Here is an 18,558-nt window from a genome sequence, read left to right as displayed (position 1 = left end):
AGCATTGAAAGTTTGAAAAGAGAGCAGCAATGCAGTGGGTGAGCGGTGCCAGGTATTGGTTGAAGAGCCAGGGAGAGAGGTTAGACCCATAGGGCACACCACATGTAGAAAGTCAGAGAGAGAAACTTCTTGCAGCATTTGCTACAATGAGTCCCTCTGACAGAGCGTATTTGCTTTATTTATTTAATTCATGTGATTTAGTTCATTTAAACTTTTCACATTTAAATAACAAAACAATTGCGATAATATACAATCACATTAATACAGTCATATATTACATTTCATTGCATTACAAAACAAAACAGTACTACTCCATTTCATTTCACATAAGCTAAAATCCAGTATGAATATATCTAAAACCTAAAATACATCTAAGATACTAAAACAAACTAAGTAGATTAGAGTAAAATATGAAATGTTTATAGAGAATGCAGAAATGCGACAACAACATAAATACAGACTAGGCAGCCTATACATCAACTCAGATTCCAACATCCAGCGCTTCATTAACACATTTACACATCTACCAGAGTTTTCATTACTGAGTTAACAAATCAGCAAGTTAACGCTTTGATTTTCTACATCTAGGCGTCACCCTATGTAACATTGGGTAATTTCTGTTTCACTACTAGCCAAATTCTGCAAATTGATAGCTGCAAATACTTAAAATGAGTATTCAAACAGGATAACCAAATGTCTGCCTCCTTAATGGTATCAAGATTATGTACACATGGTCCCAAACATTTCCGATATATCAAGCCTAATTCCTGGCACTCAGTCAACAGATGACTAGCCGTCACTATATGATTAGTGTTACATATTCTCCAATTTCTTTCATGCTCAGGAATCTTCAATCTTGGGCCCAATATGGTTAAAACAGGCAAATAATTCATTTGTAAAACCATTTCAAATCTTCTCAAATCTTTCAGGGGAAATCACATCAAATAATTCTGGGGTTTCTTAAAATTATAGTTCATATTTGATACGTTTTTTAACGTGCCTAGATTATCAAAATAATTGCCCCAATCCCATAGTTCAATTCTTCTTGTAATGGATTTTGTAATGCCATTATAAGAACCATTCCAGTTTGGAGTCCAACCAATATTTTCAAAATCTTGTTTGATTTGCATCCCAGAGATTGTATTTGCTTTAAACCAGCATGTTGCACCATTAAATGCCAACAAAACTCAGTGCCCGTCTACTTTTGCTCCAAATTTATAAAATACACACAGGAGCACCAGCCAATTCATGTGGCTCTCCTGCCAACTTAAAACCAACCTTGAAAGGCGGGAGAGGTTTTTTGCTTTTGAGGCTGCTGGAACATGAAATGGCTTTTCTGCCTCAATAACCTCTACTTTAAACAAGCTAAATCACTGCCTTTTAACTAAAGTCATTCTTATTACATTTCCTAACCTTTTTGAAATGTGAAGAGCATTGCCTGACCATGTTAGAGGTTACTTAATAATTGTCTTCAAGGCAAGGCTACAGACAACATCATTCTTAATTTCTTATCCACCATACTCAAAACTATAACGGATAAAGCCCTAATCATGATGGAAAAAAAGGTTTTTACAAAAAAGAGACACGAAGGTCAAAAGGAGATTGCTGTGCAACTGGTTCTTATCTGGCAAGCCTTGTTTTACCAAGGTCCCTTTCGTGTTTGCGAGTGGAGTCCATAGTTACAGAATCAAATGAAGTAATTAATCCAGTAAAATTACAGTGGGATATGAGGGAATATAGAATACAAAGTTTCACAAACATTAATATTGACAATCTTGACAAGTTATACAGAACAAGCCACAAAATTGTCTCTTAACAGTACTTATAATTTAAAATGTATTGTAAAACAATAGATATTAATAACAATCCTCCTGGTACTCATCGGGCGCGATTCTCAAGACCTTTCTTTCAAATGAGAAAAAGAAAAGGTCAATTCGGAAAGCAGACACAGATGGACAGATTACAGACTCTACTGCTTCAGTGAATTTGTTTTTAGTTCTGCACATCAGTGGTATTAACTACTAGGGATCCTGCACGCAATTTTACCAGTTTCTCAGAAATTGACAATTTTTGGGAGAATTTGAATTGCACTTGCATCACCCACTGGAAGCTAATGAGCATATTAGTATCGAGCATGTTCCAAGCTGTAAGGGGTTGGTGCTGCTGCCTAACCTTCAGCAAATAAGCAGATCACCGTTGAGAATTCGGTGACATACGAATACCCTTGGATCGAGCATCTCTAAGAAGAGCATCTTCTGCTGTTTTTGAGGTGCCCGTACATTTCTGCAAATTAACTTCATTGCAGAGACCTAAAACTCAATGAAAGCCTAAATTACAGATATTGCTGTATACGGTCAGCAGCTGCAAAGCTACATCTCCAGAGTAAAGCTAAAGAACTCAATTTGTGCACTTTATTAAAAATAGGTAGACCAGGATTGAAGAAAATTGAAAATTAACTTTATGTACTGATAGGCATCTTCTCAGTTATAAATGACCCCAATCACAACACAAATTAGCTATGTTGCAGTCAACAGAGAAATATTAGTTGTTGCTATAAATACAATTCCTTGCATGCTACTAACTATTGACGACCCCACATGCAGTTATTGGTTTTTCTGGTGAGGCAATACTTACCAACACATAGTATATTAAAGCAGAACCCCTGGCAGATGGATTTATTCACTAACTGATCTGGTAAACTGTCAAAGCCCACATGGCCAGCAAGAGGCAAGCTACGGAAATCCTCAATGTGCTGTGGGAGAGAAAGAACAAATTAACAACAAAGAATACGTACCTTGATTTATGCAACTCTAACGCTCATTACAGAAACAAACATTTTGCAAATGCTCAATTAGTACCCGGTTTGGAACGTTCTTAGTTTGCAGGCCAATAGTTTCCGGAGGTATGAAAGATTGTAAGAATCCTGGTAGCTGCCTGGAACCCAATGACCACTCTGTGTGCCTGCCGGCTCTTTTGTCTAAAAATGGCGTTTTATCATTGTATCGGGACACATCAGGTATACTACTCTAGTGTTAATCTGTTTTCTCCCAAAGCGGGCTGTCCATGTGAACGTGTTTGTGTTGTAAAAGGAGGTCTGGGGGGAAGAGTTTCTAAATATCCTACCTGTTAGGATGGGGTAAAGGTGTGATGGAGAAGGGGATACCGCGTATCACCATACAGTAGCCCACTCCCACAAGACCCCTCACCCAGGTGATCGGCCCGCACTGGTCCACCCCCAGGAACTGGATCCGAAAGCGATGGCCATGTCCTAGCCACCTACATGACAGATCCGCAGGGACTAGTGGGTGAGAGGCACCTTCTGGTTTCCCACAAGGCCTTCAAGTGTCTTCTGTTTCACTAGCTGAGGAGGATCATTGCACATTGGTCGAGCTTCCCTCAAAGCTGGGAGATGACAATCAGGACTCTCACTTGTGACAAAGAAATGCATTCATGCTCATTTGCATCATCCTTTCCGGTAACCATTCCAGCCTTAACAGATGGCTTAGTCTCCCTGCAGACTTAAAGGTTTAAATGATCCTCTTAAGAAAAGGGCTTAAATGCCAGGCAGTCATTGTTGAGTCTTCAGAGGAGGATGAATCTTCCCATTCCTCTGCACCTCAGCCTAAATCCCTCCCACATGTTTAGGGTGAGGAACTTCCTCACCCTAAACCCAAGAAGTACAGATGCATGTCACATGAAAGAGTACTCGATACCACAGCCTCAATGGCCTCTACTGAGTGCATCATTGATGGACTAGGGCACCCTATGTTTCACCTGGAAGACAACTCTAAGAGGTACCCATCAGGCCACGTTGCACAATACACATAGCTGTGGATTTGTACAGCCTCAGATAAGCACTCCTGCAATAAGCTCACTGCTGAGGGCCCAAGACCTTCTATTGTAGAAAAAGTTGTCAACATGCCTGAAATCAACCCAGAAATGAGCGGGTTCATCCAAAGGAAATTCAAAGATCCCAAAAATGGGATTTACAGAGCCTGGAAGGCTTGTCAAGACAAATGTGTGGAAGTATCGGGTCCTCACACAAAGATTTTACACAGCAGATGACGTTAATGTCTCCATATATCCACCACCAACTCGACAACTACCAAAGGCTGGGTTCAGCAGGCCATTGTCTTCTCAGCAGCCACAATTAGGCTATCTTCACCGATCACATAACTGGCTTGCTGATTAAGACTGACCCGAAGTTGGACAACTGGCAATTTAAGAATCCGGACCAGGAGTGAATATTTTCTATTCAGCCCAACACCCGTGACCAAATTTGTTGCCACATTGAATTTACTAGACAAGGCTCAATCGAATATGAAAGGTCTGAAACACACTAGTCGAGATTGGGGCTGTTTATCTGGTGGCTTCAGACAAGACTCCTTTGTCAATTGTGCATAGATCTTTTCAGTTGCTACAGCGCAAGATCACATTTGATCCTTAAATTCACCAGTCCATGTTGGGTTTCTTTAATTTTACAGACCCCCCTTCTGCCTTCTCTTCGCAGACCCAAATAGTCTCTCTCTCTCTCTCTCTCTCTCTCTCTCTCTCTCCCTCTCTCTCTCTCTCTCGTATCATGCCCTGCTGTTAAGGGATACCAAAGTAATGGCGGAAAATAATTCCATAGAACAGGTCCCTTTATAAGCAACATTTCCCTCATGAAGAAGGAGCACAATGGCTTTCGCCGTCTCAGAAATCTCAGGGATTTCTGTTTGTTCCGTCTATCATTTCATCTTTGCTTTGCCCCCCTGGTGCTACATCAAGATTCTGTAGCCAGTGGTTGCAGCTCTTTTTTCCTTGTCAATTGGAGTCCCAACTCTGCTTTGATTATGAAAATCCTTTCTTCAAAACTATCTTCCTCTGACATTTCTTTTTACAGGGTCCCGGATGTCAGGGTTTTAGATGTTACCTATAAATCTTACATCCCCGGAGGGTTGGGGTGTGGGGAGGGGAGGGTGTTGTTTCTACATTAATCAACACAAACAAATGTGACTCAACCTACATTTTTCATCTTAAGTTTAATGATGATGATAATTTGTGTGTAGTACAATCCTTGTAGGAATATGAATGTGAAACTGCTAACCAGTGGTATCCAAACTCTTTGCACCTCTTCATGTCCTTCCAGAAACCCCACTATCCATTCTCATCAGCCACCTTAGCTACGATATGGTAAATGGATCATAACTTTGGTTGGCTCACCAATTCTTTACTTGGTGCCCTTTCTACGAGAGGAGCTATGGCTTCCAAAATTCATCCCACTCGTGCCTGACTGTAAGCCATTCTCAAGGCTGCTGTGTGGTCTAGAGAATCTTTATTCAGAGCTTTATATTTCAAGCCAGTGCCTCACCCACACTCAACCAATGTTTGACATGCTTAAAACAAGCATAATATCAGATTCTAGTCTTGCCATAAAATGCTGATTTTCCTAGTAAGCTGGGACATAAAATCGCAAATTCATTAAAGGCACAGAGCCAAGTATCATCCCTCTGCAAGTGTGTGTCCCAACCAGTCTTCCTGGCCATAGATTTAGTTTTTCTCCCCAGTTCATGGTGCCACTACGGAATGATGGGGATTCCTTCAGGGGACATCGCCCTACAAGTTCAGTTCCTGGTTAAATTTGTCTGGCAAAAAGGTTCTACTATTGTTGCCTCTGCTCACTTCCTGCAAAGAAAGGGGACTTTGTGGGGTCCAGAAGCACTATTAGGAACATCGCCCACATTGCGTAGCACTGCACCCGTACACTCTATTGGTCCATTACATTTGACATTTGGGAACTGTAGATGTTCTGCAACACATCATCCACTTTTTGAGCAAGTGTCGCGCCATCACGCAGTTACCTCTTGTTTGCGGACACCTGACACCACACTTCTTTCAGTATATTTGTGCAACAAAACATGAGCACGTACTTCTACAAACATGTAAGCCCTGCCTTTGCTCACAGCCACGCTATGCCTTACCTCGCCATCATGTCCATTTTGAAGACTACTGGTTTGTTGAGCTCTTATTTCCAAAGCAGACTGATAGCTCTGGAAGCAAAGAAAACGCATTAATCATAGGACACTTGTGATATTAGCATTTAAGAATCACATCAAGAGATATAAAGAAGAGTTACATGTTTAAGTCAGCATCAAGAACTAAACAATTAGTTTGTGATGTGCTCTTACATTGAAGGGATACTCTGTATTGTCATTGTGCGACAAAACACTTTGGGGTGTTACCAAGACTTCACAATTGCCTTTGCCAATGTTGAACACTGATTACATACTGAATGTATTGACCAAAATTAGCAGTATACACGGTTTGCAGGATCAGTCTTTGAAATAATAATTGAATGTTGAATATGTTAAGATGTTACTGTTCAATTAGAGGTCCTACAAGTAACACACTCTCAGACATGGAACACTGAAGTGAACAATTATAATGCAAGTAGATAAAAGCAACTTAAACAAGTAAGTGTATGTAACAAATTAGTGCATCTCAAATGAAAACGTGCAGAAATGTGATCAGAATCATAAGAGCGAGGGTGTGTGTTTGCTTTCCATTCATAATATCATTGATGTTTGACAGTGTAGCAGGAGATGCCCAATTGTCCTGCAGAGTCTGCCTCGATTTAGTTGCGCAATATGGTCATCATTGTGCCAAGAGTCCAATCTGCTACAGCATAGGATGAATTTTGTTAAAGATCACGACCACCACTTTTCAGATTTGGATCCTGGGCTGAATATATACAAACAACTAATGGGGTAAAAATATTTCCATAGTGTATTTAGGGAGTGAGACTGTGGTGTTGTGGAAGCAAAAGCAATGCTCCGTTGTCTTTAGGAGGTCGATTCCGACAATATAGAAGGAGGTTCATTGTAATAAAACCTCAAAACAATGAATGTTGATACCTGGTACTTTATAGCTGCTTAATTTACTTTTCGGAACACAACACCACGTAATGAATAGAAGTACAAAAATATATTTGTATTATATAAACTTATAAAGAAAAAGGTCTTTAAATATGTATAGCATTATTAAAAACATATACAAATGAAAATTGTGTGTTAAACATTTGACTAAAAAAGACATGTATAAAAAATAGAAATTTCACAAAAAGCACAAAAAAATCTAAATATCAAATACATAAAATAGATGCAACAATCAAGCAGCCAATAAGTAAAGAAAAAAAATTACGAAAGTAAGGTGAATGTCAAGTAGATGTTTCAGGGTATTTATAACGTTTATCAAGAATGCAATATTTTCATAAAGGCCTCTGTAACGATTTAAGTAAAAAGCATAGTGAATGGCGATAAGAGCTTGTTTCCACAAATAAACTAATACCAAAAGAATGGTCTCTGATATCAGATATAGATTTGGCACTTAAGTCAGAAAATGTGAATTTCAACAATGAAGGATCAAATGAAGGGAAATATATTTGTAATGGCCAATATTAAGGAACTCACTTTTAAAGGTGGAATGTCAGGATCTTAGGCGCCGAAATCCACAGCCGTAGACGATTCCCCCGTAGTCTTCGTCAAAGTTGTAGTTATTGGCGAAATGACTTAACGGGGAATAAACCGACAATTCGGTAAGAAAAACAATGTCTCTAGTAAGAGCTCCGCTATAGGGCGACCAGTTATCTGGGTGGAAAAAAAACAATCTAAGGGGCTTCGCCGTGTGAGGGATTTTGGGTACTACACACGTCACAATAGGGATAGTGTTACAGACACGCCTATGCCGACGTCCCCTTTCGGTCCCCGAAAGACAAGATCCAATACTCTACGGTTACCACTGGATGTCGGACCATATGCACAGCATGTGATTCTAAGCAGATTAACAAGCATCAGAAGCAGAATGCTTTTGACATTGCTGTCTACACTTAATCAATTGATTTTTTCAAACTCCTTCCTTTCTCAAGTGCAAACAAAGGACTTTACTGATATGTTCACTATTTTGTGTGTTCGGATTGTACATCATAACACAGAACATTTTGCCTGAGTACTCATATGTATCTTTGATGTTATCACAGATTCCCATAGGGTATACTTAGCTTGTTTGAAGGAGTATTTTATGAGCTTTTTCGGATACCCTAGACTGAGAAACAACCACTCTTCCAAAATCGCTGCTTCCTTTTGTTAATCTTAAAGGGATCTGCAGTTCATCTGGATGTGCAAGTATTGAAGATATGCTACAGTATTCCCAACGTAGCGGGGGTGGTAACTGTGGTAGTGTAGCAGCATATTACTGTCTGTTTTATTTCGATGGAGAGCACATATAAGCTTCCATTGGTCCTTTTTAATAATGATGTCCAAAATAAATTATTTCTGTCAGACTCACTAATTTTGTAAACTGTCTGCTGCTGTTAATGCTATTGAGCCACTGAAAGAATGAATTAAATCTATCAAGCCTGCCTTTCCAAACCATAATCACGCCATCTATGTCAATGGTAAACATTTAAAGTTGCAAGCTACTAGGCAGTCATAAGAATTCACTTGACACCTCAATTCTACACATGCACAAAGTACTAAATGTCTTACTCACCAAGAGCCAATTATCACTAGCCAATGGCTAGTGCAAATGTTGTGCCCTGATTGATGCACCATTTCCATAAAGCAATAGTTGTATTATATGAATTAGCTCCTGGAAATAAATGTGCTTTCCCTTTCCAACGTGTGGAGCATTGACATACCAGGGGCAAACTCATCCCCCACTGCACTTCCTTTAATTTGTTGATATAATTCATTTTTACATTTGAAGACATTTTTCTCTAATGCAATGAACGTAAGTTCATAAATGAACTCCCTTGTTGTTTCCAATTCAATTGTCACAAAAGTATTTTGCCGCATGCAACCCATAGCCTCATTTGAGGTATTAATAGTCCTAAAGTATAGAGTGCCTGCATCTCTAAGGTAACCAAAATATCCGGTATGTATGTCAAATGAAATATTCTCTAGTAGTTCTATCGATATTGTGGTATCTTGAATGGGTCTGTTTTATGAAACAGAGGTTGTACACAAAACCACAAACTTGCTCAAAGGCTCCAGCCTGACCCACATTCTGAGACTATAGGTTTCACAGGTGGATTGATGGGATGAAGTCCAAATCATACTCAGGTTTAGAGTTCCATTTGTGTTGAAGAGCCAAACTAGTGATACCTACATTAATGTTTGAATTTCTCGAGTTGCGTTTTTTTGTCAATCTCCTTAATGATTCTCCACATCAAGGAGATCAAATGCCATATTTTCATAATGATCAATATTCATTATTACAATTCTGCACTCTTTGCCAGTGGGTTTTACCATAAGGTCCTGATCATCCTTCAAAGTTTGAAGGGCCTATAGGATTTGGGGCATATAAGTAATTGAACAAAGCAGTACACATATATGTGCACTACCAAATATAAAATCATGCCAAATAATATTCGAAGCACTGCAGGAGGGAACAAATAACATGGTTTTGAAGAATTTACTAAAAAACTTTCAAAAATACGTATGGCAATTGAAAATCTGTTTCAGACACCAGAAGAGAGGAACAAATGGAAACACCTTCATTCAGACATTGGCTGGAAATGTGAAAGGGAAAACAATCCCACATGTTCAATGGATTGCCCAAAAGTAAAGAAATGTTGGCCCAATAAAATGGCGACTATAAATATGACAGTTTCAAACTTTGCAGATGAAGCTCAAACCATTTTGTTCAACAATACATCAACACAGCCTAGTTGTTCTGAGCATTCCACAATTTGAAAAATAGAAATACCAGGTAGAAAGAAAGAGGACTTTGAGGTAATTAAAGACAGAAAAAATGAAAGTGGCGGAATGAGATGAGGTGGTTCCCATGGGAATTTCGTTACACTGTCACGTCATGCTACGCTGGGGGTGCGGTTTGAGTCTCTTCCAGCTCCGTGTGTGCGTGCCGTCAGCTCACTCATGCTCCGCTATGTCCTGCTGTGTGCTTGTCAGTACTTGCCCATACGTTTGTAGGAGGTAGCGGGGACCGAGCCCGAGGTGGCGGGGAGCAAGCCCAAAGACCCCAACTGCAGAGAAAAGTGTAGAAAGCGGCAAAGATGGGGCTTTGAGACTGAGCCCCTCCTTATCCCTACTTTCTGTGAGGCTGAGCAAGGGGGAGCAAAGGATCTGTGATTTAGTGAGATACCAGCAGTATCAGCAGCAGCCTGTGGCTGACAACTGTAAGATAGGGCAGACGGCTGTTAGAATGCTGCCAGCTTTTCTTGTGTTTTTAGTTTTTTGCTTTTTGTTGTCTTACACTGAAATGTTGAACTGAACTGCTGAACTAATCTAAAAAAATAAGGATCTGAAAAAGGAGTCCTTCTTTGCTTTTGTGACTTTGCTTTTTAGAGTGAGTTTGGACTGTGATCCTGTCATAATACATCCTACCATACAGTTACACTACAAACTTAAACAGGAGCAAATTATTGTGCAATATGTCAATGCAAGCTTGGGCTTTGTCTCTTTGATACAACTCCTAGTCCTAGCTTGTCTGTGTTAGAGCTGTTATCTGTGCTTAAAGATCAAGCCAATAGCCCTACTTGCTCACACGCCTCGCATTTTGACATCGGCATTAATGTTGCTGGCCAGAGTACACTGCTCCAGGAGCTTTCGGATGCATTGGCTTGTTTAACTGATTCTGTCATTGTGACCTCTCCCATGATGTTGTGAGCTGTCAGTCTACACCGGTTACATTGTGATGGACACTAGTACACCACCCGCCATTCAGATAAACTTCATGATTACACGTTAAAGTACTAGAATATCAGAAGCTCGTCTCGTTACTGCGGCTACTGTTGCAGACTTTGACATTATTACAGGCACTAGTACACCTGTCCCTGCCTCTCAGTACTCTGCAGATGTACTGCTCTCTTATTAATGCATGGCTGCTTCTGAAGCACGCCGTGAAAATTGCTGATTACATTTTAGAGAATAATGCTGACATCTTATGTGACAGAGTACTGGTTGCATGCAGCGGCAGGCCCACTTTTAGCCTTAGCTACCTCTCCAGGTTATCGGATTATCACAAAGTATAGGCCTGGGGGGAGTGTGTGGTGAGCGCCCATATTTCTCTGATTCTCTAAACATCCATGAGACTGCAATAGAATGTCCAGATGGTTGCGAATTACTGCACCTAAAAATGTAATCCAACCCCTGTACCACCTATCATTTTCTAATACCAATTAATAATCGCCCACCCAGTGCAATGCCGTCTTTTGAGACACCGATTACGACAACTCACCTTACACTGTTGAAACCCACTTCCAGTGCTTTATTGGTTGGTGACTTGAGCGCATGCTTTTCACTTTAATAGGGCAGGTGCCACCATGCCGGACAGGGGAAGCCTCTGAAAGGCTGCCTCGTGCTGGTGTGGCAGCAGCACTCTCTGACAGGAAAGCTGCTCCACAATGCAGGCACGCCAAGAGGTTTTCACTTATGTTGGGCATCACTGCAGCACCAACATGGGAGAGTGTGAGGAGTCATAAATGTGAGACGCAAACGTATAGTTTGCTCAAGGTTTGATATTTATTCAAATGAAAAGGGGTGAGATAAACACCTATCTTTCCCTATCCTAACGAGGATGTCCGTACCTGGCAAACTAAACAAAAGAAAGATGACGTAGTGTCCAACAACAACAGTGTAAAAGTTCAATCTTATAGGTTTTAGAAAGTACTCCTTGTAACCAGGGCTAGGTTCCCTTCCCCTGGATCAAAGCAGGAAAACCTTTGGAAACGTTCTGATTCAACAAAGTTCTGTTCAACACAAAAGATCCTATTCTTCCAATGCGAAATTCCACTTTGCAAAGTAAATGTCTCTTTCATCAACACTTGTTCAAAAATCAAAGCAATTATTGTTCCCCACAATATTCTTCTGGATAAGGCAAATGTATCTCTCACAAAACACAAGTTCATAAACCAAGGCAATTGTTTTCTTCTGGATATAAAGCAATTACCAGCATATCACACTTCTTCTTACAATGAAATTCTTTTGCCAGGATAGCACATCAACTACCTCTGGTGATACAAGTCTGTCAGAATGATAATAGAATTGACAGGTTATTTCCACCACACCTCTTTGCCACAATCACAATGTTTCAAAACATCTTCTTTCCTGGTCCGCTCGCCTGCCAGGACCAACTACTATTGATTTTTGTCTGGTTTTCTCACCTGCCAGGATGAAAAACTCCTACAGCTACGAATGTGCTTAGTGGCAATACTTATTCCAAAATTCTCCACACCAGTATCTTATGTGAGGAGGGCGGAACAAATGCTGCTTCTTTGTATTGTCTCTTGATTCGTGGCAATGTTGGTTACAGATTTCCCCAATTTAGTATCCCATATGAAGGGAGTTGCGCCCCAGTTGTCTCTGTACTACTCCTTTGCAGCCTCTTGGATGTTGGCAATGCGGTTACAAGTTTCCCCCAGTTGGTTTCCCATATAAGGGGAGTTGCGCCCGTGTTGCCTCCGTACAACTCCTTTGCAGCTTCTTGGCTGTTGGCAATGTGGGTTACAGGTTTCCCAACAGTTGGTGTCCCATATAAGGGGAGTTGCGCCCTTGTTGCCTTTGTACTGCTTTATTTGTTCGGTATTCAAAAATATTGGTTTCTGCTAATTGTCCTGCTCGGAGCACCCCTAGGTCCCCTTTATCTTCAGGCCAACTCACTGGTCTTCTTTCGAGTCTCGGCTTAACTTGCTGGTGCTGTGGCGGCCCTTCTATCTTCTGTCTGCTCTGTTGCCAGCTTCCGTGTAACTCCTGCAGACTGCACAGCCCTTCTACAGAGCTCTGCCAGCTCCATTGGTTCTCTGCATCCTCTCACAAACTGAAGCGCCACACGTTGGCTTGGAAGCACGTCTCCCCTTCAGCTGTGCTTCTCTTCCAGACTCTGCGCTCACTCTGCAATGTTGCACGCATTACCTTCTTGCATCAGCATCAGCTGGTGTTTTTCCCTCTACTTCTCTGGTGAATCCAGCACTCTGGACTGCTTCTGCCTCAGCTACTCCTTCAGCATCTCCGCTCAGCTGCAACTCATTCCGGAGTTTAAATTTCCCGCTCAGGTGTCTTGCTGTAGAACAACTAGACCGCACATTCTGGTCAATGGCACCTTTGATCCTTACTAACTCTGGGCTCTTCCTCCTTGTCCCATTACCATAAACATTATGGATCTTGAAGTCCATAATGGACTGCATAGCAGTCACACTGCTTTTCTCTATTTTACAATATGCCATCAATGCTTCAAGCAGAATAGGAGAATCCTAAGTTATAGAGGTTAACAATTACACCCGATATGAGTCCTCTCCCATGTGATCCTCCCACATAATACCACCCCAGGGACAGGATCAGGTAGAGACTGCTTCCCCTGGCCACATGAGAGGAGGCCCATACCAGGGTGTCAGTGATGACCTCACTAGATTCATCACATAGCCTTCCCCTAAAGTCACTTGTTTTCACAGCCTCTATTGGGAATCCAAAAAGGAAATCTACATTACCATGTTCTTTCCCTTTCCGATGTTCGACAGAAAAACAATAGGGATGTAAATCTAGTAACCATCGCATGACTCTGGCGTTGGTGTCCTTTCGAAGGCATAACCATTTAAGGTGGGCATGATCTGTAACAAGTTGGAACTTCCTGCCAGTGAGATAGTGGGCCTCATTACAAGGTTGGAGGTAGGCTTGCTGGTAAAACCGGCAAGGCTACCTCCAAACTTGCAAAAGAGTCCGGCACCCGCAAATGGGAAATTACTGGGGTATTCCGGCCCTGCCGGACCCGGTAATTGCTCTTTTGCGGGTGCTGGAATCGGGTGATCCCCCATTCCTTAAGGCTCAATGGGAATGGGGATGCCTGTAGCATCGTCACTGATCATAATGGTACTTGTGCTACAGGCATGCTGTGCTTGCGGGTGCCTTTCATTCCGCCAGGTCAGACCTGAGCACAACTCGGAGTTTGTCGGTCTGGATACAATGGTACCGACAATCTTACCAGTACCGTTGTATGTGGACCGGCAAGCTCGTAATGAGGCCCAGTATTTCAATAGGTCATGGCCCACTTGATGGCTAAGACCTCAAGTTCAAGAGTAGCATAGTTTTTCTCTTAAAGAAATAACTACCTACTTATATAGAGGATAGGATGTTCTATATCATTATGGCATTGTGAGAGAATCGCCCTTAGACCAGTATGTGATGCATCAGTCTGTAGAGTAAATTCTCTGCTGAAGTCTGTCACCTTAAGACTGGTTCACTACACAGATATGCTTCAATTTATCAAAACAAACTTGATCCTAAGGGCGCCATTTAAGTTTATGGGGCTCTGCATTCCTAAGTTTGTCTGTTGAATGGATGTAATAGATGTAAGTTAGGAATTGAATCGGCTATAATAGCTGACTAAGCCCAGAAAGGCCCTTAGTTCTTTCTTGGTCTTTAGGGGCCTGGGTTCCTTCAACATCTCCAACTTTTTCAGTTTGGGGCCGACCTAACCCATTCCCTACTGAGAAGCCCAGTTATTTCACTGCAGACCTGGCTAGATGACATTTCTTTGGATTGGCAGGGAGTGCGAGTTTCCTTAGAGCTTGAGTCACCATATATAAATGTTATGTTATGTTGATTTACACTGTGCACCGCTACCACCCAGGGGCAGTCTCCATGCGCTCGTGTGGCTCTGCAAGAGTGGGGGGTTGAAAGGTTAATGGGGATAGGGTGAGAGGATAGATTCAGAACCGGGAGGAACTGGCTTCTGTGAGTGTTGTTTTTCATGTGGTAGTTTGAACGAGAGGCCTTGTGCATTGTAAAGGTATGGGTAAGATTCAGTGCCTCGGGTGTGTGGTAGTGTTTTGTGTTGGTGTTAGTGTGTTGTATGGGTTATGGTGGGATTGGTCATTCGCGCTGGTTAGATTAGATAGTGTCCATAAGGGATCCAGAATCATGGGTGGTCGTAGCTGTAAGATAGTCTGGTATCCTGGAGTGTAGTTGCGTTGTTGATGATTTTAAGAACAATGTGGTGGTTCACTCCAGGTGTGCTTCAGCATCTAGAGATGCTAAGTGTGAACAAAGTATCAATTCTCTGTTTGTTTATGTGTAGTGTGGCTAATCCATGGTCTGGTGTATGGGCATCAGTTATGTTGGAGGAGCAGGAAGAGGGAATGGGTTAGTAAGTCGGTCAGTTTGTTGGAGCCTCTGGCGCGGCTCTTTGGTTGCTGCTTGACGGGATCTAGCCAGGTTCTTGTTTGCTGTTCTTTGGCCCATCTCGTCTCCTCTCTAGTTGTTTGCCTGTGGTGTTGTTGCTGGTGTCCCTTCAAGGTTGTCATTGTCTGCTGAATAGTCAGGTTTTGAGCAGTTTCCTGAAGGTGATGTGGTCTTTTATGGTTCTAATTTTGTTGTGCATGCTGTTCCAGATGTTAGCAATTAAGACGTGAGAATGCTGTTCCGCCAAATTTCATTTTTGTGTAGACTTTTGCCTCTATTTGTAGGTTGTTGCTGGAACTGTGTTCCCTTCCTGGGCGATACCGGCTAATCTTGTCTTGGAGAAATTCTGCTACTTTTCTGTGCAAGGCTTTATGGGCGATGCAGAGTGCTTTGAGTTTGATGCACTTTTTTACTGGCAACCAGTGTAGGCTTTTCAGTGCTGGAGTGATGTGGTCTCTTCTGTTTAGTCTTAATAGGATCCTGGCTGCTGTATTTTGCACCCTTTGGAGTTTCTTGGCAAGTCTTTCCAGCATTCCTATGCATAGGCTGTTTGCATAGTCAGTTCTTGTGAGTATCAGAGATATGATTGTGAAGGTTCTGTGGGGGAAGGAGCGGTAGGGGAGTAATCCTCTGAGCAGCTGTACGAGGAAGAAGCATTTTTTGGTGATTGTGTTGACTTGCGGTTCCAGTGATAACTGTCCACGAGTATTCCTAGGTTATTTACTACATTGGTGGTCTCTGGATGCGCTCCCATGCCGATCGGCCAGTGCACTTGTGGGTTCCCTCTGTTGAATCCTGCGGGTGAGAGCATTATTTCTGTTTTTGCCGGGTTCAGTTTAAGGTTGTTCATTGTCATCCAAATATAATGTCTGTGAGGCAGTTCTTGAGTTTGTTATTTTGTTCCTGGGCTCTGTTTGTTTTCACAATCAGTTGTGTGTTATCTGCGTAGTTAAGTCCGTGGGTTCGAATTGATTTTCATCAGTGGGTACATGTAGATGTTGAAAAGCATAGGGGAGAGGCTGGATCCTTGCAGGACACTGCAGGATACATTTTTGGTGTTTTAGGTGAACGGTGGTAGGTAAGTTCTTTCGGTTAGGTTTGTTAAGAATGAGGTAAGCCACTTTAGTGCTGCTTCCTGTATGCCACATTCCATCAATATTTTTATTAGTGTTGCGTGGCTGATTGTGTCAAAAGACGCTGATATGTCCAATAGTATGAGGCCGATTGGCCACCGTTGTTTGCGTTTATTTTCAGGTCATCCCATATCAATAGAAGTGCTGATTCTGTTCCTCTCACTGGTCTGAAGCCAACTTGAGACTGATCGAGTATTCCGTTTGTTTTTACGTATTTAAGAAGGATTTTGTACACATGGTTCTCCAGGATCGTTGCTGGGTAGGGCAGGTTGGATATCGGTCTGTAGTTGCTCGGGTCTTCTGTGCTTTGTGATTCTTGCTTTATCGGTTGTTTAATGTATGCTGATTTGAAGGAGGACATGTGTTCTTTCTCCAATTTACTGTGGATGATAATATCATCAATACAAGCTCTGCAAAAAGAAGCATAGGGCCGAAGAACTTGATCCATCAGTCTTTGGAAGGTACCCATGTAAACCAACGTGTATATCCTTGAATTGAAATGGACCTACAGGAGTGGAAAATGAAGTCTTTTTTTTATTGATTGGAGTGAATGGAACCTGCAAATATCCTTAGGTCAAATCCATTGTTGAAAGGTACACTGCATCCCCCAACCTGTCAATAAGATTGTCTATCCTAGGCATGGAGTAACTATTTAATTGTGATACTTCATTGATATTGATATTTTATTTGTATCACACTCATACACACAAGTGTTTCAGAGGGCGACGAGGCAAGGGAGGGGAAAAAGGGAGAACAAAATGGGGAACAAGGGAGAACAAAACAATGATCTTACTAGGCCCAGTGACATTGAGAACGCGCAAGTGCATGGGAGAGGGAAAGGGAACAGTGCACAGGAGGGGGCTAAAGCGAAAAGTGCTGAAAAAAGGAATAAAAATAAGTAATAAATAAATAAATAATTTAAAAAAGCAACAAACAGTGGTAGTGCAGCCAGCAAGTGGCAAGTGCTGGGTTTAAGCGACAAACAGGGTGTGTCTGATAAGTGCAGAAAAGGAGGGGGACTGTATGGTTACAGATACAGACCCCAGTGCAAGGGATTGCCAGGAGGCAGTGCGGGTGGGAGGCAGGGTGAGCAGCTACCTGGGCCCTAAAGTCAGAGGGTAACCAGGTGCACGATGCCGAGACAGAACAGATCAGCAGGGGAGAGGAGGAGCGAAGGCAGAAGCAACGAGGAAGGTCTTGAGGTTAACCATTAACCTTTCTAAAATCAATACAAATTCTCCATGATTGGTCGGGTTTAGCAACAAACACAATAGGAGAGGACCAAGGGCTTTGTGATGGCTCAATAATATTAGCGTTTAACATGGCTTCTAACTCTTCCTGAATAATTTTCTTCCTACTCTGGGGAATTCAGTAAGGCTTTAGATGTACAACCTTCCCTGGAGGGTTACAGATATAATGGTACACTCCCTTAACTCTCCACGGTTCAGTTGTAAATACATCAGGGAACAGTTGTATGAGTTCTATTAAATCTTGTTTTTGGTTTTGTGCCAGAACCAGAGAGATTAACTTGTTAGTATCATTTTCATCAGCCAATAAACTGGTTAACATTATTGAAGTGTCTTGAATAGAATTTTCTCTCCACCATTAAAGAAGGTCAATATGATAGATATGAGTTTTAATCTTTCTATCAGGTTGCGAGATTCGATAGTTAGAACATCCTGTTTGTTCTATGAGCTCATAAGGTCCATGCCAGCTGGAGAGCATTTTGTTTTCGGAGGAGGGAAGTAAAACCAATACCTTTTGGCCCACAAAAAAATATCTTCTTACTGCTTTCTTATCATAGCATTCTTTCTGATGCTCTTGGGTCTTGGCCATATTAGTCTGTACTGTAGCTCAACTGCTGGCATAGGTTTCTTTACTCGCTGAGCAGTTTGACATAAGGGTAGGGTAGCTTTCTTTCTCTCTTCCCAGGTTTCTTGTAACATATCCAGTACATCTCTTGGTTCTCTCCTATACAAGAGCTCTAATGGGGAGACTCCAGTAGAAGACTCAGGTGTTTTCCTAAAGGCAAATAGAGCACATGGTATCATAATGTCTCAATTCTTTCCATCTACTTCTACTAACTTTTTTAATATGTGTTTCAAAGTTTGATTGAATCTTTCCACCAAACCATCGGTTTGGGGTGATATCTTGAGGCATGTAAAGTTTTAATCTGGAGGATCTCCTTAACCTCTGTCATATGTTTACTCATAAACTGAGATCCCTGATCTGTCACAATCGCTTTTGAAAACCCA

General features: G+C 41.7%; 1 protein-coding gene across 1 annotated transcript in view; it reads right to left on the bottom strand.

Annotated features, from left to right (window-relative positions):
- SEPTIN10 (septin 10) overlaps positions 1-18,558 on the bottom strand; it is a 671,502-nt gene that overhangs the window by 526,467 nt on the left and 126,477 nt on the right. The window contains exons 2-3 of the mRNA XM_069636860.1: positions 5,961-6,029; positions 2,635-2,752 (exon numbers count right to left, since the gene is read on the bottom strand). Coding sequence (XP_069492961.1) covers positions 2,635-2,752; positions 5,961-6,029 — 187 coding nt within the window. The remainder of the gene's footprint in view (positions 1-2,634; positions 2,753-5,960; positions 6,030-18,558) is intronic.

The sequence above is a fragment of the Ambystoma mexicanum genome, chromosome 7p, assembly GCF_040938575.1.
Source record: "Ambystoma mexicanum isolate Mex_15411 chromosome 7p, UKY_AmexF1_1, whole genome shotgun sequence".
In the NCBI taxonomy this organism is placed as follows: Eukaryota; Metazoa; Chordata; class Amphibia; order Caudata; family Ambystomatidae; genus Ambystoma; species Ambystoma mexicanum.
Note: the sequence above shows the minus strand (reverse complement) of the source record. Positions and strands in the feature narration are given on the sequence as shown.